Below are 25,111 nucleotides of genomic sequence, written 5' to 3'. Positions count from 1 at the left end.
AGTGAGCACATAATGGAAATTTAGTCATCCTGGATAAGTAAAGCTACTTTTTAAAGTTAGCAATACTATAAAACTTCCATGTGTTGAAATAAGAAGAACATAATTCTCTCGTCCTATTCCTTAAATACCCAATTCAAAGATTTGCTTGCAGAGACATTGTTACTATTAAGGAAATTTGCATTAATTACAGTTTCCTTTTTGGAGTAATACTCTGTAATAGATGCTAAGGACTTATATTGTCAGAAGGAGGGAGAGAAGGGAACTTCCTATCAGACATCCTCCATCTTTGTGGTAGGATCCTACCATCCAGGCCCTTTCAGTTAAGGTGACTCGCCTGGGGAGTGTGGCAGCACAGCCGGTGCTGTGATGCTGGGGTGTGGAGAAAAGGGAGCGAGGTGCCCACAGCTATACATCTAGCACAGGCTGAGCTGTGTGACTTACAGGATTGTCAAGTCTCTTTTTGGTCCCCAACTCAGGAATGAGACTTTGGGGCCCTCCTGAGTGCCAGTTTCCTTACCTGTAATGTAGAAGCAACAATTCCTACCTTAGGGGATTACTTCAGGGCTTGAGATAATGTATGGTTAGTACTCTGTACTCTGCAAAACCGAGTCGATATAGGGAATTACTACTATTTCAGTAAGAACAACCAACGTCCAGAAAATGAAAACCTACTTTCACAGTAATTCACCTTCTTGATTGAGTGAAGGAATGTCATATCAGTGAAGTTACTGTACAGAACAGTCTCCTCTAATAGCTCATACATTTTAAAATGCCTCCAATACAAGCATCTTATTTTTTTTTTCTGATGAAGTTCTGATAAGTGAAGGAGTTTGTCCAAGGCCTGCAAAAAATCCGTTGTTAGTAGATCCACATATATTTAGCAAAAGATAAATATATTTCTTATTTATATCTCTTACTGTTTTGAAATTTTATTTGGTACAAATGTTGATCCAGAGGAACAGGGTTACTATTTTAAAGCATTTCTGAAGGATAAACATCACTTGAAAATATTCCAATTTATGAAAAAGCGAGATTCTGTAAGAGTTGCAACATGGTGCCTTAAAGAATATAGAAATGAATGATGTCTTGTGAAGTCCCTTTAAAATACTTACATACCGCACTTGCAGACTTTACCCTTACATGGCCATAAAGGCAGTGATAAAACTTGCCCTCAAATCAGAAATCAGATTTCTCATCCCCATGTGCTTTTCCAAGTTTAAATTGGCTAAATCATTGCAGATGAACCATTCTGTGTGCCATCCTTGGCACTCTTTCTTGCTCATGCTTGTTTTATAAACTACTTGGCACAAATATCCAAAAATGTCCCATGAGATTGGAGGTGTTGATGGCTTGTCATGCACAGAAATTCCCTTGGCTTCTGGTCAGGGGTGAAACTAGGGGAAAAAAAGGACTTTGCCAACTTCCTTGCTTCAAGTGAACTTCTAAACATAAACCATAATGCAGCCGAAGTATGACATTTGCTACTATAGTGATATTTGGTGCTCTCGTATATTTTGATCAGTTTCTCATAATAAACACCTCTGTACATTCTCTAGGAGAAAAGGGGGTGGGGGAGAAAGAGGCGGGGAAGGAGATTGATTGCAGTCTCTCCATGGGTTAGAAATTCTAGAATAGGGTGAGGGATTATTTGGGTAACACATGAGAAGGCCTGACACAATCTCTATTAAAATACAAACAAAAACCACTTTCCTTCTTGTTGATGTGGAAGTCCTCCACATCTGTCTACTTCACTGGAGGGCACGCATAAGAGGGGCGTGGTGGTACTCTTGTCCCTCCCAGACTAATCAGGAGCAACGTAGGGCCTGGAGGAGAAATGAACGGCAGCAAGGGTGCCCAGGGGCGGGTCTGGGGACTTGCCCCCTGCTGCCCCCACATTCTCAGCCGTTGCTCAGAGGTGACAGCTCCAGCCTTACTGTAGGAAGGTGGCTACTTTGTCTTTATGGCGGGGAGGGGCGGTTAGGGAATCTGCGTTTGTTCCCCAATGAAATAGATATAATTTTATCTTAAAATTTTAGTTTCCCCTGAATCCTGTCCTCGACAGCAGTTACCTCACATTCAGTAGAAACCTGACTCCAGTGGAGACCGTAGAAGACTGTTTGACGGATGCTTTGAACACAAAAGCAGCCTGTAATTGCTATACCAAATGATTATTTCCTGTGTCATATGTTAGAATGTTCCCTGTATCTATTACCAGTAGCTTACAAATGCCCTTAAATAAAACATAGAAAATAACTACATTTTAACTGAAAGTCCTGGCCCCCAGCCCTTCCCCGTTATGACCATTATTCTATTCTATTATCTTCACAAATCCTCCTTACAGCCTTACAAAAGCATTGTGAGATCCGCGAATCAGAGAAATCTTTGATATTTGAAGACGGGCAAATTGATTTATTAGTAACACATAAAATACAGCTTCTCTCTTGGTAGTAAAGTTAGGACCTGTTGCAGCATACGTGTTTCTGTCTTAACTTTTCTTCATATTACTTTCATGAAACCTAAATCTCCAAGAGAATATTGGCAGGCATCCACACTAAAGTAATAGTGGTAGACCTTTGCTAATGGCCAAAATAAGTTTGATTTGCAGTAACTAAATTTATTAGATGTTCCTTATCAACCTTTAGGTCTTTTTAATTGGTTTAGGATCGTTTGTGAACATTTTCACATATGAAAGTGAGTTTTAACCATTGAACAAATTTTAATTTGTCTTATATATCAAAGTCATTATGTAGTGGAACAAGTAATACTTTTGGAGTCATGATACATGTGACAGTCCCAGGTCCCGCACCAGCTGTGTGGCCTGGGCAAGTAAGTTGGGTGTAAGATGGGAGTAGTAACCCTATGCAAATGAGATCAAATAATCAATGTGCCTAGTGCATTCCTGGCATGCCAGATACGAAGTAAGCACTGCAGATATTAGCTGCTACCTTTACTTTTCCCTGCCTTTTAGAGGATGAGTTGAAATTTTCAGTTTATAACTAGAAAATTTCACTAGAGAACAGGACTGTATATTCACTAGAGAATAGGACTATATATATTTTCAGTTTATAACTAGAAAATTTCACTAGAGAAAATTTAACTAGAGAACAGGATACCAATGAAGCATTTTCGAGTGCCTGCTGTGTGTGTGCTGGTCTAGAGGTACAAAGAAAAATCACTCATTAGCTCTGCCCACCCAGGAAAGAGTTATTTTTTTGATTACTGCTGTGAGCCAGATGCTGTTTCAGACGTGCTGCGTAGGCCCATTTAATTCCTGTGTCATACTACTGTCTGCATTTTACAGATGAGAAAACTGAGGCCACTAGGAGACCAGTGGCTAAGAGTCCCAGTTCTGGAGTCAATACAGACTTAAGATCCTGTCTCAGCTCTGCGCTAAGTAAAATCTTGTTTTTAGCCTCCGTAAGCCTCAGTTTCCCCACCTGTAGCATGGGGTAGTAGGAGTCCCTAGCTCATAAGGTGCTTCAGCTACAGAATAAGTAATTACCTAAGGCTGGACAACTGGTAGAGCAGGGATTTAAACGTTGGTCTTTCCACCTCCAAAGAAGGGTTCTTTCAGGCTAGACCTTGCTGCTGGTGAGGGAAACAAAACCAAATACATTATTTCGGGGTATAAGAAGTTTGAGATCGTAAAGTTTATTGCCTTTGTGTCTTGTGTCTTTTTCCCTTTTCTTCCTTTCTTGGGGGAGAGGGGGAGGGAGGGATGGCTGGACGCATGGATGGATGTTCATGGATGTTCATGGAACCCATTGTGTAACTAAAAGTATATTTACTTTTCCAGGGCAGAATATATGGTTACAAGAGTAGGATTTCAAGACCAAGTCCACAAAAATTTAAAAGACACAAAGCTTAGCAAGTCTCTGAATTTCAGACAGCCTCTGAATTTAAGACAAAGAGTTTTACATACTCATAATTTGAAATGGGTAAACCAAAGGGGATTCAAATACTCATGTCAGTTGATAGTACTTACCCCTAAAGTCTGTGACAGTCAGGGGTAACCAGAAGTGGACCATGAGAGCGTAAATAGGTACACCGTTCAAAAAGTCAGTGTCATAATAAATGTTACCATATAGAGGAGGCTTCGTATAATCTTATTTCAGCATCATATTTAGAAAGAGGTCAAATGATCTTCTTGTCTACAAGCCACAAAAGTGAGAAGGAAAGCAGTGCTGTTTCTGGAGTATCCTTCACATACGTGTGTCCTGTTGCCCTTGTAACACTGCCTGTTTCCCCCTAGCTCTTGGAAGCTGAATCTTTATAACACCTTTTAGGGTTTATTATTTCTCTCTCATAGGGCCTCTTGGGATTTAGAATATATCTTTGTACTGCACTAAATGAAATATTGATACTATAAACTTGGTTTATGTTAAAACAGAAAGTCCTTCAAAAAGTCCAATCTGTGTACAGTTCAGTCGTCATGACATTCAGATAACGCAAACATGAGAGAGAAGGTAGGAAGGAAGCCATAACGTGGAATGCGTGCTGAAGCAAGACTCAGGCTAAGAAGATGTAGAGGAGAGCTTAGAAATGTGGTAACTCTGACTAGCCTGCTATCAGGAGCCTGTGAAACACAAAAAGCTTTGCTCCTTTAATTCAAAGAATCCAGCCATGTATACCAAAAATCCCCACAATGTTACATGTGACTCTGTCCATTTTGCTATATGCAAAGCAGAAATGATAGAAGCATTTTGAAGTAGTCACTTTAAAGAACGGTGGTCCAGGCTGGGCATGGTGGTTAACGCCTGTAATCCCAACACTCTGAGAGGCGAGGCAGGAGGAGTGCTTGATGCAAGGAGTTCAAGACTAGCCTGGGCAACATAGCAAGACCCTATCTCTGCAGAAAATTTAAAAATTAGCCAAGCATGGTGGTGTGCAGCTGTAGTCCCAGCTACTCAGGAGGAGGCTAAGACGGAAAGATCACTTGAGCCTGGGAGGGTGCAGCTGCAGTGAGCTATGATCACACCAATGTACTCCAGTCTTGGTGAGAGACAGTGAGACCCCGTCTTAAAAAAAAAAAAAGACAGTGGCCCATAGAAAGTCGTGAACCCTTTGAGAACCATTAGGAGCAGAGGGTCTCACATACTGAGAGTGGGCATCTGGCCATATTCATGTATGTCATACATGTACACATACATCATGTACGTACATATACACACTCATTCGTTTGCTAGTTAATGAGAGAGCAAGATAAATTGTGGAGCCTTGTATTTTTCACCTGAGTGGGTAGAGTTCTGTCACTGCAAAAGAAATGAAGCGTGTGGATAAAGATTGTGCATGTGTGCATCGTGTTCTTGAATCAGTGTACATAATCAGTGTCCATAATGATGAAGTGATTTGGGCAGAGTCAGGAATTCTAAAAATGACAAAATTATCATGTAATACAGTAAACAGTATCTCACTTGGGTGTTGGGTATTATTTGCACAGGTGGATTTGCCGCTGCAGTCACCACACCTCTAGATGTGGCAAAGACAAGAATTATGCTGGCAAAGGTAAGTGGCAAAATAATGTAATGGAGACACTTCAGATGCTCATATCTGTTAGCACTAGGACTACACGTATATAAAGTAAACACAAACGGCTACCATTTACCTGTAATAGCATCTTATGCTGCCTGTGGAACCTCTAAGAAAACCGCCATTGATGGAACAGTATCCCCAGTGTCTATATAACATTGTACCATTTCACAGGCATTTTCCCCTGTGTTATGTAAGCACATAGGGCTGGTAGGGCCATTGCCTGGTAATACTATCTTCAGATAAACTCTATTTGTACTGCTGACAAACCTAAGGCTCAGAGAGGTTGACGAGCCTCCTGCCATGTGGCAGGCTTTGAACCTAGGGTCACGGTTGGCCTTGACTGGATGAGTTAAGACAGTTGTCAGAAATGTTGAAACCATTTTGTTTAAGAGAAAAATTGTTTTAAAAAACCCCGCTAGATAGAGAGTTGAAAGAATGCCATACATATAACATACCTGAACCAAACCAAACCAAAAAAAGTCCTATGTTTTTGGAAAAGTAGAACAAATATGGCCAGATTTTAGTATGGAGGTGGCAGGATCCAACCTAAGAATGCTGATCACGTTGTAAATGGAACATTTAAACGGCACTCTATTAAATATGCTTATTAGCTGCTTAGGCAAGTTTCATAGTTGTACCGTTTACACTAATGATTCCCTGCCCTCCTCACATTGCTTCATGATGCTTCTTTTTCCTGTTAAATAGTTCGTCATTCATCTCGTGAGCTCTGATAAGCAGAGCCTCCCGTGTGGCGTGGGCCACATCCCTGCTTGCCTGCATATCTGAGCGTAAACGCTTCTGGGCAAGCGAGCCAGGTCCTGATTGCCAAGAAACTCCCTGGTATCTGACACTGTGTCCTAGATGAGGGTGATGGGGAGCTGTGCATCTGAGGATATCTGAGAGGCAAGTGTGTGATTGGGAGCTTCAGAAGATAACAGGTTTCTCTTTGTTCACACAGGCTGGCTCCAGCACTGCTAATGGGAACGTGCTCTCTGCCCTGCATGGGGTCTGGCAGTCACAGGGGCTGGCAGGGTAAGACGGGGAATGCCGTCCCGCCTTTCTTCCTCTCCACTACTCCTCCCCCTTTAGCCTGACTTTGGATGAACACCTCTCCTTCCCTTCTGCTTATGTTCTGCTTTGAGTTTCTATATATTGTGCAAAATATTCTAGTTGATGTTGTATATATGAGATAATGTAGCAAATCAAATTGACGGAGTATTCCAATCAGGCAGTTCTCAGCCTTGCCCATCTTGATGTTAGATGGAATTCACATGTGTGGCCCTCACCAGGGTCTGGGCTGCAGCAGTGATAAAATGGGCTTTTGGTTACACGGTGCAGAAATACAAGGGAGTGAAGGTAACATTGTTAGAAGAAAGCATTTGTGGTTTTGATGTTTTTAACTATTATTAGTAACAAATTACTTTCAACGTACCACAGTGCAGGTGGGATGACTCCACAATTAGCATCAGTTGAGAACCATTGTACTACAGAAGTGCCTCAAACTTCTAGCTTCATGTCCTAAAAAGGTCTCTCTGCAAGAGATTTCAACATTGCTTTGACACCATAAACTTGTAAAGCCACCTGAATGTTGGGATCTTACAGGCATGTGAAATGATGATTTTTCTCTTAGGGACCATGTACCAGGGATTTTCGTGCAAGAGCAAAGCAGTGGCCTCCCTTTGGAGAGGGTCGGCAGCTGCCTGGACTTCAGGCGTCTCAGCTGGCAGTGCCGCCTCTTCATCCTGATGCCGAGTTGGATCACTTATTTGATGGTAGTTTTTGTGTACCTTTGGCAGTTTTAATCTCAGCTATTTGATGGTCTGGACAACATGAAGTAGGTGAGTCAGGCCCCAGTTACAGTTTTTGTAGGAGAGCAGCCCATCCTAGATTGAAATTTTCCAGTTGGAAGTTTGAAAAATTGGTGATATTGGATGGTTTTGTTGAATGTGACAACTCTGAGGGATTGATGTTGGGTGCCTGAAGGGTGTCACGGTTTTGAAACAAGAACTGGGGTGAAGCCAGAGGAATCATTGGCTGTTGACGTCTAGTGAGAGCGTGGGAAGGGCCGAGTGGGGGCGTGTGTGCTGGGAGCCTGCCACTTAGGACTGCCATATCGTGAGCGCTGCTTGTATCTGTGGCACATTCATTCTGCTGCCAGTTCCACAGCAAACAAAGGAATGGTGTGAGAAAAATGAGTCCTGAAGCCACTTAGCCAGTAGCAGGTAAACGGTCTTTATGGGCTGGGTGAGGTGCTCACACCTGTCATCTCAGCACTTTGGGAGGCTTTGAAGCAGGAGGGTTGCTCGAGGTTAGCAGTTTGAGACCATATGGCAAGACTGTCTCTCTAAAAAAAAAATAAATAAATTAGCCTGGTGTGCTGGCACGCACCTGTAGTCCCAGCTACTCAGGAGGCTGAGCCATCATTTGAGCCCGGGAAGTCGAGGTTGTAGTGAGTCACAACTGCGCCACTGCACTCCAGCCTGGGTGACAGCAAGACCCTGTCTCAGAAAACAACAACAACAAAGTTCTTATGTGTTTCAAATAGCAGTTGGACTACATACCACAGAGAAGTCACATTCAGTGGCTTTTTTGGACTAGAAAGCCAAAGTGCCAAATTTCACTGTCTCACTGATTTCAGTGGAGTTCATGCTTGATTCTGTGGCAGCTGTTGGGCAAACCTCTTCTGTCGACCTTAGCTTTGTGGAGCTGTGCAGAGCCGTAGCCCCTCTGCCTTTCTGGAGACAGTGGTGGCAGGTGGGGATGGCATGATCGACTGGCAACCCTGTGGCCCCGAAAGCTGGTAGGAGTTGAGTAGATTGAAGATCATCTTCCCTGTGCTGATTGTGGCATGTATTATACTTGACATTAGAAAACTAAGCAGTGCCAGAAATACAGGCAGAAGAGGGGTGTCTTCCTCAGGCCAGGGGCCCGTCTCTGTCCCCATTGTCAGCTCTGTAAAGGTCATCTGGATTTTTTTGCTTATCTATCTTCTGAAAGTGTCAGAAGTCATGGGCTCTAGTCAGTCTGTACAGTGTCGTCTCTTGAGAGCATTACAGACGTCTAGCAACAGCTGTCACTTAAGGGAGTTCTGATTAGCCCCTTATTAATGATTAAAGACAATAATTTGACCAAAAAGCAGTCACAGAGAAACCTGGGCTGTTGTGAACAGAGGTCCCAGGCATCCTCAGCCTGAAGGTGTCTCCGCCGGCTTCTTCTGTTGGGTCTCCAAGCACACAGCGCTGCTGCCACCTCCTGTCTCCTCCCCTGGGCGCGCGCTAAGTTTACCAGTTACTACTTGGGTTTTCCAGCAGACACCATCTCCTCACCTTGGGATGGAAAGGTGCTGCCCTCTCGGGGTCAAGTAAGGTGACGACCACTTTTATCTTTCTGTGTGGTCCACGCAGGTGAAGACTTTGTTCTGGCACGTACTGGGAATACACATCTAAGTAGAAATGTATTACTAAACAAACACCGCGTGTTCATTCAGCCCAGTAGCCAAAGGCAGATGGGGAGCCTGCCCACCCTGGATGGCCCCTTTCTGGTTTTCCTCACTCATCAGCTGGCTTTCTGTTTTTGTTGACGGTGCCCTTTATGTAGTAGCTGCCACTGCCGCGAGCATCCCTTTCTGCCTGGCACTGGAAGCGCGTACGTTTGCTCTCATTTCATCTGTGGGCACTAGAACACGCTCCTGCTCAACTCAAAAGTCTTCACCTGCGAGACTGGCTGGGGCCTTCACTGTTCACATTACTCCACGTTAAGGCCGTAATTACGTTAATAGATTCAGTGGTCATCTATTGAAACCATAAACTGCTTCCATCTGCCTCTTGCCAGGAGCAGCTGAACTTGTGAGTGGCAGAAGCTGAACAAGACACTGGCGTTTAGAAATAAGTAAGGTAGTAAAGGCGGAGAACTTTGTGGCCAGTGTGGTCTCCTGCAGCTCAAGCACCCTTTCCTTCATAATGTAGGAGCAGGGAGGCTCAGCTGTTTTTCAGGCAGGAAGGACATAGTGGTAATTTATGAGTTTTTGTCCTCACCACCCACCCCATGCAAACACATTATGCATGATGCTGAGCCTTTTTTTTTTAAAACAAGTATAGTTTGGTTTTCAGTACAATTTTCATGGTTATTTTTGGACAAGTTATAGGGGTCCTTAATTTTATGTGCAGTATTTTAATGATTTAAACCCTTAGCTAGCTAACTAAAAAGGGCCTCACAAAACTCTTGAGTCTCCCATTTTCCTTAGAAGCGCTGAGTGCTGCAAACAGAGGGAGGCTGCTCAGCCTCCTCCAACAGCTCAAAGGTCTTGGGAGAAAGGAGGCAGCCAGGTGCTGGAAGCAGCCTCCAGGCCACCAGCTTGCTTGTCACGGAGGCTTTTCCTGTATCTTAAAGGATGCATAGCTACTGTTGGTGTAACTTGACCATTTTCAGTTTTCTTCCATAGACCTGACCAGAAGTCTTTTCACTGGCATATGCACTAGGTTTGCCTTCATAACTTTTTCTGCTTACAGAAGTAATATAGGCATATTTTGTTGAATTGCACTTCTCAGATAGTGCATTTTTTCCCAAATTGAAGGTTTGTGGCACCCCTGCATTGAGGGAGTCTTTCAGTGCCCTTTTCTAGTAGCACATGATCACTTTGTGTCACATTTGGTAATTCCCACCTTTCAAGTATTTTCATTATCATATCTGCTGTGGCGATCTGTGATCGGCCATCTTTCATGTTACTGTCATTGTTTTGGGGCATCACGCACTGTGTCCACCAAAGACAGCAAACTTAATTGACAAATGTGGTGTGGGTTCGGGCTGGGTCACCAACCGGCCATTCCCTGTCTCTCTGCTTTTCCTCAGGCCTCTATTCTGTGAGAGACAATATTGCAGTTAGGCCAATTAATAATCCTCCAGTGGCCTCTAAGTGTTCAAGTGAAAGGAATAATCACACCTTTCTCATTTTAAATAAAAAACTCGGGCTGGGCATGGTGGCTCACATCTGTAATCCCAGCATTTTGGAGGCCAAGGTGGCAGATGGCTTGAGCCCAAGAGTCCAAGACCAGCCTAGGCAACATGCCAAATCCTGTCTCTACAAAAAGTACAAAAATTAGCTGGGCATGGTGGTGTGTGCCTGTAGTCCCAGCTACTTGGGAAGCTGAGGTAGGAGGGTCACCTGAGCTCAGCAGGCAGAGGTTGCTGTGGGCCATGATCATGCCACCACTTTCCAGCCTGGGTAGCAGCAAGACCTTGTCTCAAAAAAAAAAAAAAAAAAAAAAAAAAAAAAAAAATTAAAAGCTGGAAATGATTAAATTTAGTGAGGAAGGCATGTGGAAAGCTGAGATAGGCCAGAATCTAGGCCTCTTGTGACAGTTAACCAAGTTGTAAATGCAAAGGAAAAGCTCTTGAAGCAAATAAGAAGTGCTATCCAGCGAATACACTAAATGGTAAGTGTAACAGCCTCAATGCAGATATGAAGAAAGTTTGAGTGGTCTAGATAGAAGATCAGACCAGCCACATCCTCTTAAGCCAAAACCTAAACCACAGCAAGGTGCTAACTCTCTTCCATGAAGGCTGAGAGAGGTGAGGAAGCTGCACAGTTTGAAGCTAGGAGAGGTTGATTCATGAAGTTTAAGGAAAGAAGTCATCTCTGTAACACAAAAGTGTAAGGTGAAGTGGCAAGTGTTGATGGAGAAGCTGCAGCAAGTTATCCAGGAGATCTAGCTCAGATCATCGGTGAAGGCGCTAACTCTAAACAACAGATTTTCAATGTAGATGAAACAGCCTTCTATTAGAAGATGTCATCTAGGACTTTCCGAGCTAGAGAGGAGACATCAATGCCTGGCCTCAAAGCTTCAAAGGACTGGCTGACTCCCTTGTTAGGGGCTAATGCAGCTGGTATCTTTAAGTTGAAGCCAGTGCTCATTGACTCTTCTGAAAATCCTAGAGCCTTTAACAATGATGCTAAATCGACTCTGCCTCTGCCGTAGTAATGGAACAACAAAGCCTGAGTGACAGCACATCTCTTTAGAGCATGGTTTCTGGAATATTTTAAGCCCGCTGCTGGGACCTAGTGCTCAGAGGAAAAGATTGCTTTTAAAATACTACTGCTCATTGACAGTGTACCTGGTCACCCTGGAGTTCTGCTGGAGATGAATGCTGTTCTCTTGCTTGCTAACAACATCCATTCCTTGGTCCGTGGAACAAGGAGTAATTTTAACTTTCAGGTTTTATTATTGAAGAAATCCATTTCATAAGGCTACAGCTGGATCGACAGTGATTCCTTTGCTGGATGTGGGCAAAGTAAATTTCTGGAAGCCTTCTAGAAAGGAGTCACCATTCTAGATACCAGTAAGAACATTAGTGGCTTCATAGGAGGAGGTCAAAATATTGACCATGCTAAGACTTTGGAAAAAGTTGATTCCCATCCTCATGGCTGACTTTGAGAGGTTCAAGACTTCAGTGGAGGGAAACACATACTAGATGTACTGGAAATAGCAAGACCACTATAGTTAGAAGTGGAGCCTGAAGATGTGATGAATTGCCACAATCTCATGATCAAACTCGAACAGATGAGGAGTTGGTTCTTACGGATGAGGAAAGAAAGTGATCTATTGAGGTGAATCTACTCCTGGTGAAGATATGGTGAACATTGTTGAAATGACAATAAATGATTTAGAATATTTCATCAATTTAGTTGCGAAAACAGTGGCAGAGTTTCAGATGATTGACTCCAATTTTGAAAGAGGTTCTACTGTGGGCAAAATGTATTGTGTGCTACAGAGAAATCTTTCATGAAAAGTAGAGTCCATCAACGCAACAATTACAATTTTTAGAAACTTCCACAGCCACTCCAACCTTCAGCAGCCACTATCCTGGTCAGTTAGCAGCCATCAATGAAAGCAAGACCCTCTACCAGCCAAAAGATTACAACTTACTGCAGGCTCAGATGCTCATGAGCATTTTCTAGCAATACAGCATTTTAAAATTAAGGTATGTATAATTTTTAGACATAATGCTACTGCATACTTAATAGACTACAGTATAAACATAACTTTTCGGTGCCCTAGGAAACCCAAAAATTTGAATGGCTTGCTTTATTGCAATATTCACTTTATTATGGTGGCCAAACTTCTCCTGGGACCAAACTTGAAATATCTGAGTCATGCCTATACGCTTGGTCAAAAGGTTCAAAGGTTACGGAAGCATGGGCCAGGAATGTGTCCTGTAATCCTTAGACAGCAGGCATTCAGTTTAGGGTTTAGGGCACATCCCTGGCATGCCTTTTAGACATGGAATCATAGCCCTTGGACTTGGTTTTTTAAACCTGTTTTGTAATTTTTTTATGTTGGCATCTGTGTATTTCCTCATCTTTATCAGCTACATCATCATCCACTGTATGTTTGTAGTGTGCCGTAACTGGTATCACCAGCAGCAATGCCCCAGTGAAGATGTTTGCACAAATATCTGAGTAGGCACTGGGGCGGGGCGGGGGGCAGTTTTAAAGAATGAATCCTTAATTTATATCCTTGTGGCATTGTAGTTTTACCTTGCATTTCTGATTATTCTACATTGCACCTTGGCTGGTGAGCAGCCTTCTGTGGTACCAAGGGACTGTGCCGGTGGAAGCGTGCTGTCCCCTTCACAGCCACAGCCCGTTTGCCTTTTATGCCTCTAGACAGAAAAGGAACACAGGGAATCCATGGAGGTTCGACTCATTGTTGTGATGTCAGGGTTTGGGGTCTCAAAGGACAAAATGCAGCGGTTGGGCAGAGCAGCAGCATTGCCCAAAAACCTCTGCACCGAGCGAACCCCTGGAGACCACTTTAGACGTCTGGGCTGGGAAGTGCCTTCCAGCCTTACCTAGGATTCAGCTCTTTAACGCCTTTTTTAAAAAGTCAATTTCATCTCTCAAAGTGAAAAATGGCATGAAAGTTTTAGAACTATTATTGGGACAGCGCCATTACTTGCCTTATTTGGGAGGGTTCACAAGTGAGCTGTTTACGAGTGTTCACAAGTGAGTGGTAGTTAGCCACTAAAGAGCATGGTGTACTGAGCTGAGCAAGCTGTGGGTATTGGAATTTAACCTTTCTTTTAAATACACACAACATTAAAATCCTGTTTTTTCCCCTAGATTATTTGCAGGTGTCTTCCCTCGAATGGCAGCCATCAGTCTGGGAGGTTTCATCTTTCTGGGGGCTTATGACCACACGCACCGCTTGCTGTTGGGAGTTGGCAGAAAGAGTCCTTGAAGCAGAGACAGCCTCACCTCCACTTCTGTCAAGAGAGGGGCCTGCAGTGTAAACCCTCTTCGGCTGAGCAGCTGTCTGAACTATAGGCCCCAGTGCTGAAGACCAGTTCTGCCAAGATGCCGGCATCGAGATTGTGCCATCCGTGGTGTAGGCTGGCTGGTATGAAGTCATTGGCCTGTATGCCAGAGAGCTAAGAGATGAAAACGGGGTCTGTGGCGGTACTCTGAACAATTTCCTCAGAACCTCTTAATAAATAAGTTTGGTAATGCTGAGGCCAGGCCTTTCAGAGCTTTCATTTGATCTGTATCTGATCTTTCATTTCCTGCCACCTGATGGTGGATTCAGCAGAAGGCAAGATGATTGTCATTTTAAAAGAATAGCTTGTTTGGGAAAAGGAGACTTAGAGAAGAAGTTGTGTACGTGGGTGTTTCTCCCCCTAGTTAATTCCTGTTGTGTAAGGTTAGGCTTTGTTGAAAAAAGAATGAACTACACAGGTGCATAGCAAGCATTCTTTCTGGGTAACTAGGCTGCTGGTTTTAATTACCCTCAGATTTCACCCATAAAAACATACGATGTATTATTTTACAGAGATGTGTCCAGCGCCCCCTGTGGTGTGTGAGAGAGAGCAGCTGCAGCTCAAGTGACTAGGTGGGCCCAGCTGGCTTCGTGCAGGAGGACACGGTGGGTGAGCCATTCTTGCCATTCTCCGTGTCAGGCTGAAAGGAGGGCCTGGGCCAGCTTTGAAAACAACATTGCTAGAAGTAGGCAGGATGAAATGGAAAGGTCACCACACTTTGGGATTTTAGAGCTTGACTAACAAGCTCCAGGCGTAGAAGAATTCAGAACGAAATCTCAGGAATCTAGCTGTGTTGTCTGCCCCGGAGCAAACAGTATATGATTTTGCTTTGCCTATTTTTTTTTTTTCCTTTTTTGGGGAAAGATAATTAAAGGCAGAATGACTGCGTTTGTAAAAGAAGGACCACCAACTGTACTGACATTTATAAATGAACCTTTATTAAAGACACTTCAATGCCATCTGTTAGACACTTCAATATTTTACATGGTTTTCAATGTACACTGTACCAAAATTTCTATAAATAAATAACTTTGTACATAAAAGTAATACTTCCTCTTTCACATTGCCTCTCAGAAGCAGCAAATTCACATATTTTGTGGAAGTAAGATTAGTCAGTTAACTGTCAACAAAATTCTGAATGTGCTTACCTTTTGAACAGTGATGACACCTGACAGTAATTGTTAACTATTTTCTCCGTAACTCCCTTCAGCTTTTGGCCAAAGGAACATTTTAAGGACCTTGTTTCTATGTAAGTTAAGTTTTACTAAATTACACATTGGCACTCACAAGATGGTTAGCTACCAGTCTCAAAAGTGCAAATATACCCAGAACCCAGGTCAAGGTCGAAGTCTTTTCCAGTCCCAGCTCAGTTTCATCTGTGCATGGGAATGGCATGGACAGGCCTGCTCTGGATCCTCAGTAGAAATAAGGTAGCCCTGAAAAGAAAGAACTTCCTCCTTTCTATCCCCCAAGGCCAATGTAATACTCACTCATCATATTGGCAGAACGAAAACATCACTATAGAAAAATCCACAGGTACCAACACCAGCAGCCTTTACCTTAATTAAAAGTCTCAACTAGCGATCGAATGATACTGAGAAGGCCACATTTGCTTTTATCATAAAATCTGAGGAGGAGGAAAGGCAGTGCTTAATTGTTCTGACCATTTGCTTGTGATGGATTAACAACCCTCATTCTATGCCTTAAAGACAGGACTTAAAGCTAAAAGAAAAATTCACTGCAAGTGTGGATGGTACCCTGCACCCCTGGCTCTATAGGGAGGCCTGTTACAGGGGCATCCACACATGACCAGTGCTCTCCCGAAGCTCCTTCCAGCGCACGTGGAGTCTGACCGGGCAGCAGTCTAGGGGTCTGTCTACGAAGTGCAATACAAATCCAAGGCCTTCCCTCCTTCCCATCCCCACCAAAAACTCCTGCTAACAAATGTGGTTGTAGCCTCTATAAATTCCAGCCATGCGTTAAGGCACCAGAACTATTTCCCCACCCCCCTCCAAAATTAAACAGCAACCTGATATGAAAAATAATATTGTCAAAATTGTATAATTTTTTTCTGTATAATTTTTCTGTTAACCATGCACTAAAGATTAAAATAGCCTCTGTAAAAGATATATATGAAATCTCTGAAAACTCTTATGTACAATGGTATCAAATACTTTTTCTGCCTTTTGTACACAAATCCCCTCTTGCGTTTCTGTGCTTCAGATGCAAGTCCTGTGAGTGACTGATACTCCACATGGAAGTTACAACTATGTACAGATGAGTGACGCTTGAACCCAAGCTTCCTCACAGCCTCTCCTACCTCTCTTTCCCGTAGAGACTGGCATGACAAGAGCTGAGGTAGACAAAACCTAGCTTTTTGGTGCCAACAGCAGTGGCACCCTCTGTTTCCCGGGGAGCTGTCCTGTCAGTGGCATGGACTCGGGACTGGAGTCGCATGCTTTGGGGAGATGGCCATTGGAAACAAGCAAGTGCTGGGCTGCCGTGCGCTCTGGCCTGCCTGAAGTTAACGAAGATGCAGGCTGTAGCTCTGCGCAGTCCGGGTCGTACAACCTTGCTAAAGTCCAGGAAGAATCCCCTACAAGGAAAGAAAGGACCTGTCAGACCCCCACTTGACCATTTAGGCAGCTCCCAACCCACCTGGTAGTAACTCCTCAGAAGACAGTAAAAAGTTACCTTTCCCATCTAGAGATGCCATTGGCTTTTTCTTCACAGCCGTCAGCATTCTATCGTGGTTACTGGGGTAGAGCAACCCCTGGCACTCGGGGCAGGACCCAGCAGCAGTCCCGCTGCACTGCTGATGTGGAGAATGCTCTTCGTCACTCCCACCCGGCTCTGGGCCATTTGGCTGCACGCTGTCTCTGGACACAGGCTGGGGGAAGTCTTGTTCCCTGGAGTAACAGTCCACTTCAGTGTTGCAGTCACTGCATACAACCCGGCCACCATGTTCTGAAGGACAGTGCCAAAGATGGGTTAGAGCCACTGCTGTGGGAGTCTTCATGCCCACACAGAGAACAGGCTGCTCAGCTCCACTGTGCAAGGTGAGAACCCTGACTGCAAACACTGTATGCGTGCTTCCTCTTTCCCCCAACTCTGTCCCCAGAAAAAGGACTGGGCAAACACCAAGCCACTCGTGAACTGTGGGGTCTTTCATGTTTACAGTGAATTTCATACTCAGAGAATATAGTCTTACTACTTCGGGGGGAAAAGGCCATTAGCGTTAGGTACTATGCAGTGTTGGGTCTTTTCAACAATTAGAAATTAAGCCTCAAAACAGCCCTGGTGAAAAGGTGCTGACTGAAACTCTACATTTTATTTGTGCCTTGCCCCTTATTTAAGTTGCTTATAAATCTAGAAAATTCACGCTTAGGCTTACCATGCCATAGATTTATTTAGGATAAACTATTCTGGAATTAAGAGAGCCAGGCCCAAGCTTCCATTTCTATACTGAATACCAAATTTGGAGACAGCTGTGGACTAAGAATGTGTCTCCCCCTTTGATGTACTGACTAGGTCAGCCCCAATTTCCACTTCAGAAAGAAACTACTTCCGACGGTAAGCATCTCATACCCATCTTCTGCGGCCCAGGCGTCCCTTCCGCTTTCTCCGTCGCTTTCCACGGCTCTTTGTGATACCCAGTACAGAGCTTTGGCTGCCTGCAGGCAACGCTGTGAGCGTCGGCCTCTGGAAAGTGGCTTGCATCTCTTGGACAGACACCTGCCGTGAATTCCAACACGATTAGAAACTCTGGGCTTGGTATTTCACAGTAAGCCTTATGAAAGGAATGAGCAAGGCCACTAGAATAGTCATTTTCTAAAAAGTTCTTCAGAGCGGCAGGGCTGTTGGTCTGGCAAGCGGCATGTTTTCTATCACTGTTTCCAGGCAGGTACACCGGCCTTGTGAAATGAGCAGCTCATTTCTCTACAAGGTGAGCCTCTACGGTCTCAGGCAAGAGCTCAGAGGCCCCCACCATTGGAAGTACCTTATCCTGGTGAGAGCTTTCCAGTGTAAGACTGGCTCACAGAGCAGACCTGGGCACATTCCCCATGTAAGGAATGGGCTGGTTGGGTTCATGCCCTGTAATGCCCTTTCCAGCTGCTACTCCAGGCAAGCCTGCTTTATCCTGCCAGGGAGGAACTAAGCCCAATCCAGTGGCTTTCTTGGGCGGGGGGACAGGACTTTAAAACCTTGCAGAACTCATAAAGACTGGTCCAAAACAGCAGCCCTTAGTCACAGACTAGAAGTCACAGCCTTCTAGTTCACCAAGTGTGCCCCGTCTGATGCCAGGTACCTGCCCTGCAAAGAGCTGGAGGCCACCTCCAGCACCCGGAAACATAGAGCTCTGCTTCACGGTTACCGAGGCCTTACCGTTGCTCTCAATGTGTCCATTGGCCTGAGGGCCACCCTCGGTCCTGACCACGGTTTCTTGTCGGTCAGAAAGGGTCCCCTGAGAAGAGAGGTAGCTTGGAACATCTGGTGGCACGATGGTTTCATCTGCAAGAAGACAGGACAAATGAAACACCAGGGTCTCAGTCACAAGAAATGCAGACACACGTTCATTGTCAGGCTCAGAAGGGGATCCTCCCAGTGACGACCATCAGGGCTGTGCACAGAGATGGCATGGAGTCCATGTATGCAACAGGCCCTCCCAGAACCTGCTCAGCCTTACTCTACACCCAGTGTGAAGAGCGCAGCCGGCAGATGCCAGTTGCCACAAGAGGTGGAGACCAGTGACAGGAAGGGAGCCGGGATTCTCAGAAGCACCGCACTGGGAGACGGTTTCAGGAACAACCTACTACATGGCAGCAGGGCCTGTGCATAGACAGCCTCTGAGTTACCAAGAAGAGGGAAAACTGCAGGGTGCGTCAGTTACTCATATATGAGAGTATTCCTGTTTAAGGTTAAGTGACTCAAAGTTAAAATGGAATTAGTGGGACTAAAGCCTCAGGAGTTCTGAAGACACTGCGATTCTTTCAAAAGCCACTGGAACCCGGCCCAGTTCCCCAGCATCACTGCCATTCCTCCCTCCTTGAAAGTCAGCTCCGCTGGCAGCACCTGACCTGTGTTGGTGACACTGTACTCTTCACTCTTCTTCCTGGTCTGGTAGATGATGCACACCCAGACCAGTGACGTCAGGACGATGCTGCTCACAACGGCAATGGTGAAGATGCCTACCGTGGTACCGTCCTTCCTGCAGCCTGCTGCGGGCAGGACACTCAGCTGGCTGTGAGCTCGCTCTGTGCCCAGGGTGTTGGACATCTCACAGGTGTATCGTCCTGCGTCCTCTGCCACCACGTTCTGAACCACAAGAAGCTGGTTGTCAGGGGTCAAGTGGTGCCGCTCAGTGAGGCTCAGTGGGCGGTCCCCCTTGAACCAGGTGATGCGGGGCGGAGGGTTCCCCGTCGCTTTACATTGTAGGGCCACTGTTTCTCCCGCAGATACCACACGGTCTTCCAAGGGCACCGCCAAGGATGGGGTCTCTACAAGAGGGCAGCAGAGATCTCAGTCATTCTCAGGGCCTCGGTTGCTCTGGCACTGCCCTGTCTTCTGGACAACGGACAATCCAACATATCAATGAGATGCATCTGACATTTTGTATCAGAGTGGCAAGTTTTGGAGAAGACCCTTCGACTAAGTCATCTCCGTTCTGGGGGGGTGCTTCCACAGGGACAGTGAACCTCTGCTGACAAAAGCCCCCGCTATTCCCTAACTGTCCTGTGTCAGGCCTGTGTCCCTATTCTTGACCAAGCCCACATCCATCCTGTCCAGTTCTTAGAATGTTCTATATCTAAACCCTATGAAGACTCTTAATTCACCAGCTATCATTTCTTTTAAAGAGATAGAACCACTTAAGAAAAATTAATTCAAAAAGCAGCCCCAAATTTCAAACAGGGTCGAAAGGCCCACCACACATACCACCCCGGCCACACAGAGTATCTGAGAGTCTCTCTCTCTCTCTCACACACACACACACACACACACACCCATGGAGCAACAGCCAAACCTAAGACAGTCAGGGTGGCATTAGCTGAAATGGAGCCAGCCGAGTTCTGGGCAGTACAGCTGTAAACCCCTGCGTCGTCTATTTTCACATCAGTGATGAAAAACACGTCGTCATCTGGCATGACATGCATGCGTCGCTCACGGGCGGCGGGGAAATCCGTGCCTCCATCCTTCTGCCAGGCAATCTGAGGGTTCGGGTGACCTGTGGCAGCACATTCGAGGCGGGCCATGGTGGTGGTCCGGATGGTTATGTCGTGGGGCGTTTTGGTGAATGATGGCAACACTGGAAAACATATGTATACAGAGTCGGGTTATGGGACGGCTAGATGCAAAGCCAGGAAGTCTTCTGGCAAACACCTACCTGTCACTGTGCCCAGTGCCAGTTCACTTCCTTTCTCCTAATGTCTGCCCAGGACCACTCCTGCCACCTGTGAATCAGGAACCCCCAGCTTCTCCCACCACAGCTGGAACACTTCCATCAGCCTTGCCTTGTACAGCCTAGGCTGGCTATAGTCCCTTCAAAGCAAAGGCTTTTACTCTACATGGCAGTGTCTATACGGGGGTTGCAGGGGGTGCCCATCCACGCAAGGTAGGGCCTGATGCTTGCCTGCCTTAATTACCCACCAGGAAAGATGCTGTGGAGATGGAATTACAGAGGGAAGGCGGGCATGCCTCCACCCTGGGAGAGCAATGGGATGGCTCATGCGTTTGGACGGGTGTTCATGGGATGAATGGGATGGCTCATCCATTTGGACGGGTGTTTACCAAGGGTGTTCCTGCCCACTGCTGTATACCCAGGCAGGAAGCATTCAGCTTGCTAGTTTGCTCAGCCTAAAGATCGATGTCCCGACAGAGTGGGATGCATCCAGCCACACGTCAGGCACCACCACAGTTCCTGTCAACATTAATTTGGGGGAGAGTCTAACAGTTCCCTGAGTCTTCCAGAAACTGTGAGGACTTGGAATAAGCCAAGACAACCCGACCACAGTGTGGTAAAGCAGGTGTTTCCCCATGATCTGTGGGGGCTTAAAGAGCACAGCAGATCCAGCATTCTGATGATTCTTAAGCCAATTCTTTTTAACTAGAGGGTTAGTAATCAGGATAACTCCATTAGGTTACTGGGGTGGGATAGTCAACTATTCAAGCTATCTACTCCCCACCCCTTTGCTCCAAACACAAAATAACACATGGTCCCCTTGACAAGCTCCAAGGCTGGTTAATGAGTAAAAACCCGTCAAATGCCAGGACACTGTCTCTTTCAGGCGAGGGTTCACACCAGCCTTGCACTCCACAGCCTCTGGAGCACTAGCCAGCCTCTGACTTCAATGTTGTACTGTCTACTCAAACAGCAGCTTCCCCAGGATAAGGGGATGTTTGGAATCTGGAAACCAGATTATCTTACAGAGGATAAGAAATGGACAAAAACACAAGGCTATGCTCTCCACAATTTGACCTAATATAATAACTAGTTTTTTTTTTGTTTTTTTGAGACAGAGTCTGGCTCTGACACCCAAGCTGGAATGCAGTGGAGTGATCTTGGCTCACTGCAACCTCCACCTCCTGGGTTCAAGCAATTCTCATGCCTCAGCCTCCCGAGTAGCTGGGATTACAGGCATGTGCCACCACACCTGGCTAATTTTTGTACTTTTAGTAGAGATGGGGTTTCACTATGTTGGCCAGGCTAGTCTCAAACTCCTGGCTTCAAGTGGTCTGCCCACCTTAGTCTCCCAAAGTGCTGGGATTACAGGCGTGAGCCACAGTACCTGGCCAATAACGAGATTTTTATTTTTACTTATTTATTTTTTTTGAGACAGAGTCTTGCTCTGTCACCCAGGCTGGAGTGCAGTGGCGAGATCTCAGCTCACTGCAAGCTCCACCCCGCAGATTCACACCATTCTCCTGCCTCAGTCTCCCGAGTAGCTGGGACTACAGGTGCCCGACACCTCGCCCGGCTAATTTTTTGTATTTTTAGTAGAGACAGGGTTTCACCATGTTAGCCAGGATGGTCTCGATCTCCTGACATTGTGATCCGCCCACCTCGGCCTCCCAAAGTGCTGGGATTACAGGCGTGAGCCACCGCGCCCCGCCAATAACTAGATTTTTAAAAGTCAACAAAAACAAGTAACTAATTGAGAATAACCCTTGAAATCTGCAAAACTTGCTCTAGGGCAAACCTAGGCAACAGTATGATTTAATAGTGCCCCAGAAGCATGTCTGTGTCCTGTCTCAGTCATCTTTACATGGAAAGCTGAAAGGGCCATCAGGAGTGTGGTATGTAGGATTCTGGCACTATAACAAAGAAAGATGGTGTTCCCATACCATTCACGGTGAGCCTGGCCTTATGTGAATAAGTGGAGCCAAAGTGGTTGGTGATGACACATTGGTAGCGGCCCTCGTGCCCAAAAGTGACCTGGCGGAGGTGCAGGATGGTGGTGTACTCCATCACTTCCCCATCCTGCGCGTGGACGTGGACAAAGTTCTCCATGTCTGCATTGGTCAGGACTTCATTGTCCTTCTTCCAGGCAAAGGTCATGGGGGAGCTGCTGCTGCTGGCTGCTGAGCACGTGAACCGGATGTCCTTGCCCACCATAGCCATGGTTGTTTCTGGCTGGGTGATGATCTGTGGCTTCAGGAAGTCATCTGGGGAGAGAAGGATCAACTGTAAGGCACTGGGTTCTTAGTACACACAGGAGCCAGCTGCTGTTCATGCTAACAAGAAACTGACTCCGACACCCAGCCGGAACCAGAGCTCAAGGTCCCTGTGCATCCTCAGCCCCACCAGAGGCCATAAGAGTTGCACCATGGATATCTGACCTCATCTAATTATAAGTCTGTGAGTACTGATCACCTTTATGATCAAACTCCTTGATTGGAAATTAACCCACCACTTCTCAGTTCTCAAACCAGCCAGCTGGCAGCTCCCTTAAGACAACTGGCTCTGCCTGCTGACTTTCACACAAAACAGAGTCAGGCATCACTGATCATGGCTGCAGAGATCTTATCCACAAACCTTACTCCAAAAGGAAGGGGTGTGAAACACTTCCAAAATGCCAGAATAAGGACCTCCAGAAATCTGTGCCTCCATTAAAACAATGAAAACACCTGGAAAAATGGTCAAAAGCAACTTTTTCAGAATTCTGGAAAACCAAAGGCCTACAACAATCCATGGAGTGTTGATTCAAGAAAATAGCAACATCTCAGTAAGAAATGTGAGCTTTTTGGTGTTTTAGCTTATCCTAAGCCCCATTATCTTATCTCCCCAGCTCCATGGTAGCCTTGTAACCCAGCAGCCTAGCAACCACTGAAGGGTCAGAATGGGTTCCCCAAAAGCCCCATCCCCAGAACTGACACCATGTGACCTACCTGGCAGCAACCTGGCAAGCCCCATTCACAGGATTTGCATTTATTTGCCCTGATCTAGTTTGCCCAGCAGGAGAAGCCCTAGCCCCAGGGCACATGACCACAACAATCAGTAGCCACTGTTTAACAGTGCGGCTGACTGAGGGGACAACACAACTATAAAGGAAAATGTGGGGAATACAATGTTGATGGTGGGCTTTGAAAAGGTCCAATACGTTCTTGGGGATCTAGACAGCCACATGCAGGTGCAAGGCCATGTGCATGCCCAGGAAAGACCTGAGGGGGTCCTCATTTCTCACCTGTGGCTCAGCATGACTATCTACACAAATACAAAGTGATGGCACACCCCAACACAAACACACAAGCCGTCAGTAAAGGATAGGAGACAGTGGTTGTGGTGACAAGGGCTTTTCTGTCCAACCATTAGCTAACCACTAAACTAAACAAGCAGGGACTTAGGGGGACAGACTTTACAGCTTTTGTCCAGGAAAAGTCACTAGGCAAGCTGTAACAATAAATAGCAACAGCAGCAAATCCTGGGGGAGAAGAAGGGGAATATCCAGTTTCCAGAGTTGCCACATTATTTTATTTTAAATGCCCAATTTTCAACAAAATATTATGAAACACTCAAACAGGAAAAAAGCAGTCAACAGAAACTCTCTGAGGGAGCCCAGACTTAGACTCACTAAATAAACTTTTTAAATCTGCAATTACAGGCGTGTTCAAACACCTCAACGAAACCATGTCTGAAAAAAATCGAAGGATAGTGGCCAGGCGCGGTGACTCACACCTGTAATCCCAGTAGTTTGGGAGGTTGAGGCGGGCAGATCATGAGGTCAGGAGATCAAGACCATCCTGGCTAACATGGTGAAACCCCATCTGTACTAAAAATACAAAAAAAAAAAAAAAAAAAAAAATAGGTGTGGTGGCGGGTGCCTGTAGTCCCAGCTACTTGGGAGGCCAAAGCAGGAGAATGGCGTGAACCTGGGAGGTGGAGCTTGCAGTGAGCCGAGATCGTGCCACTGCACTCCAGCCTGGGCAACAGAGCAAGACTCTGGCTCAAAAATAAAAATAAAAATAAAAAAATAAAAAATTGAAGGATAAAGTATGAGAAAATTTTATAGCAATAAAGAGATAAATTATAGATATGAACCAAGTAGAAATTTTGAAACTTAGAAGTACAATAACTGATATGAAAAATTCACTAGAGGGGCTGGACAGCAGAACTGAGCTGGCAGAAAGAAGGGGCAGGAAACTTGAGACAGTCAACTGAGATTATCCAGTCTGAGAAACAAAGAAAAAAGAATGAGGTAAAATGAACAGAACCACAGAGACTTGTGGGACAGCATCAAGCACAACAACATACAAATCATGGGAGTCCAAGGAGGAGAAGAAAAAGGAACAGAAAAAGTATTTGCAAAACAAAGGCCCCAAATTTGATGAAAAAATGTGCAGCCACACATCCAAGAATATTAATGAACTCCAAGTAGAATAAATTCAAAGATCCAAACCCAGATGCATCATAGTCAAGCTGTCAGGTGCCAAAAACAATCTTGAAAGCACAAAAGAGGAGCAACTCATCACATTCAAGGGATCTTCAGTATTATTAACGGCTGATTTCTCACCAGAAACCACAGAGAACAGAAGGCAGTAGGAAGACATTCAAATTACTGAAAGAAAGATGTTCAACTACAAATTCTATGTATTAAAAAACCCATCCTTCAAAAATGAAGAAGTTAAAAACATTCCCAAGTTTTTATTTTAAACACATACAAAGCAAGTTGACTGTTACCAGACCTGCCCCACAAGAAATCCAGGAGAGTATTTAGTATGGCTGAAATGAAAGGATATCAGAGAGCAACTCCAATCCACACCAAGAAATAAA

The 25,111-nt window shown here is 45.2% G+C and overlaps 2 protein-coding genes across 10 annotated transcripts in view; one reads left to right on the top strand and one right to left on the bottom strand.

Annotated features, from left to right (window-relative positions):
- Nucleotides 1–15,760, top strand: part of SLC25A26 (solute carrier family 25 member 26) — a 161,442-nt gene extending 145,682 nt beyond the window's left edge. For 3 of the 6 annotated variants that reach the window (XM_007984917.3, XM_038003688.2, XM_007984916.3), the window contains 3 exons: nt 5,441–5,505; nt 6,491–6,564; nt 13,652–14,041. In XM_007984917.3, the coding sequence (XP_007983108.1) occupies nt 5,441–5,505; nt 6,491–6,564; nt 13,652–13,769 (257 nt within the window). In that variant the 3' untranslated portion in view covers nt 13,770–14,041. Of the gene's footprint in view, nt 1–5,440; nt 5,506–6,490; nt 6,565–7,162; nt 7,371–13,651; nt 14,042–14,357 lie in introns of those variants that run through there. The other 3 variants (XR_495282.3, XR_005242075.2, XM_073009955.1) reach the window with 2 other exon arrangements.
- LRIG1 (leucine rich repeats and immunoglobulin like domains 1) overlaps nt 14,762–25,111 on the bottom strand; it is a 126,815-nt gene continuing 116,465 nt past the window's right edge. For all 4 annotated transcript variants that reach the window (XM_007984912.3, XM_038003685.2, XM_038003684.2 and 1 more), the window contains 7 exons: nt 22,186–22,506; nt 19,868–20,149; nt 18,924–19,343; nt 18,232–18,357; nt 17,434–17,580; nt 16,540–16,812; nt 14,762–16,441 (listed from right to left, as the gene is read on the bottom strand). In XM_007984912.3, coding sequence (XP_007983103.3) covers nt 16,215–16,441; nt 16,540–16,812; nt 17,434–17,580; nt 18,232–18,357; nt 18,924–19,343; nt 19,868–20,149; nt 22,186–22,506 — 1,796 coding nt within the window. In that variant the 3' untranslated portion in view covers nt 14,762–16,214. The remainder of the gene's footprint in view (nt 16,442–16,539; nt 16,813–17,433; nt 17,581–18,231; nt 18,358–18,923; nt 19,344–19,867; nt 20,150–22,185; nt 22,507–25,111) is intronic.

This window comes from Chlorocebus sabaeus, chromosome 22 (genome assembly GCF_047675955.1).
Source record: "Chlorocebus sabaeus isolate Y175 chromosome 22, mChlSab1.0.hap1, whole genome shotgun sequence".
NCBI classification, from domain to species: domain Eukaryota; kingdom Metazoa; phylum Chordata; class Mammalia; order Primates; family Cercopithecidae; genus Chlorocebus; species Chlorocebus sabaeus.
This window is presented reverse-complemented; position numbering and strand designations above follow the sequence as displayed.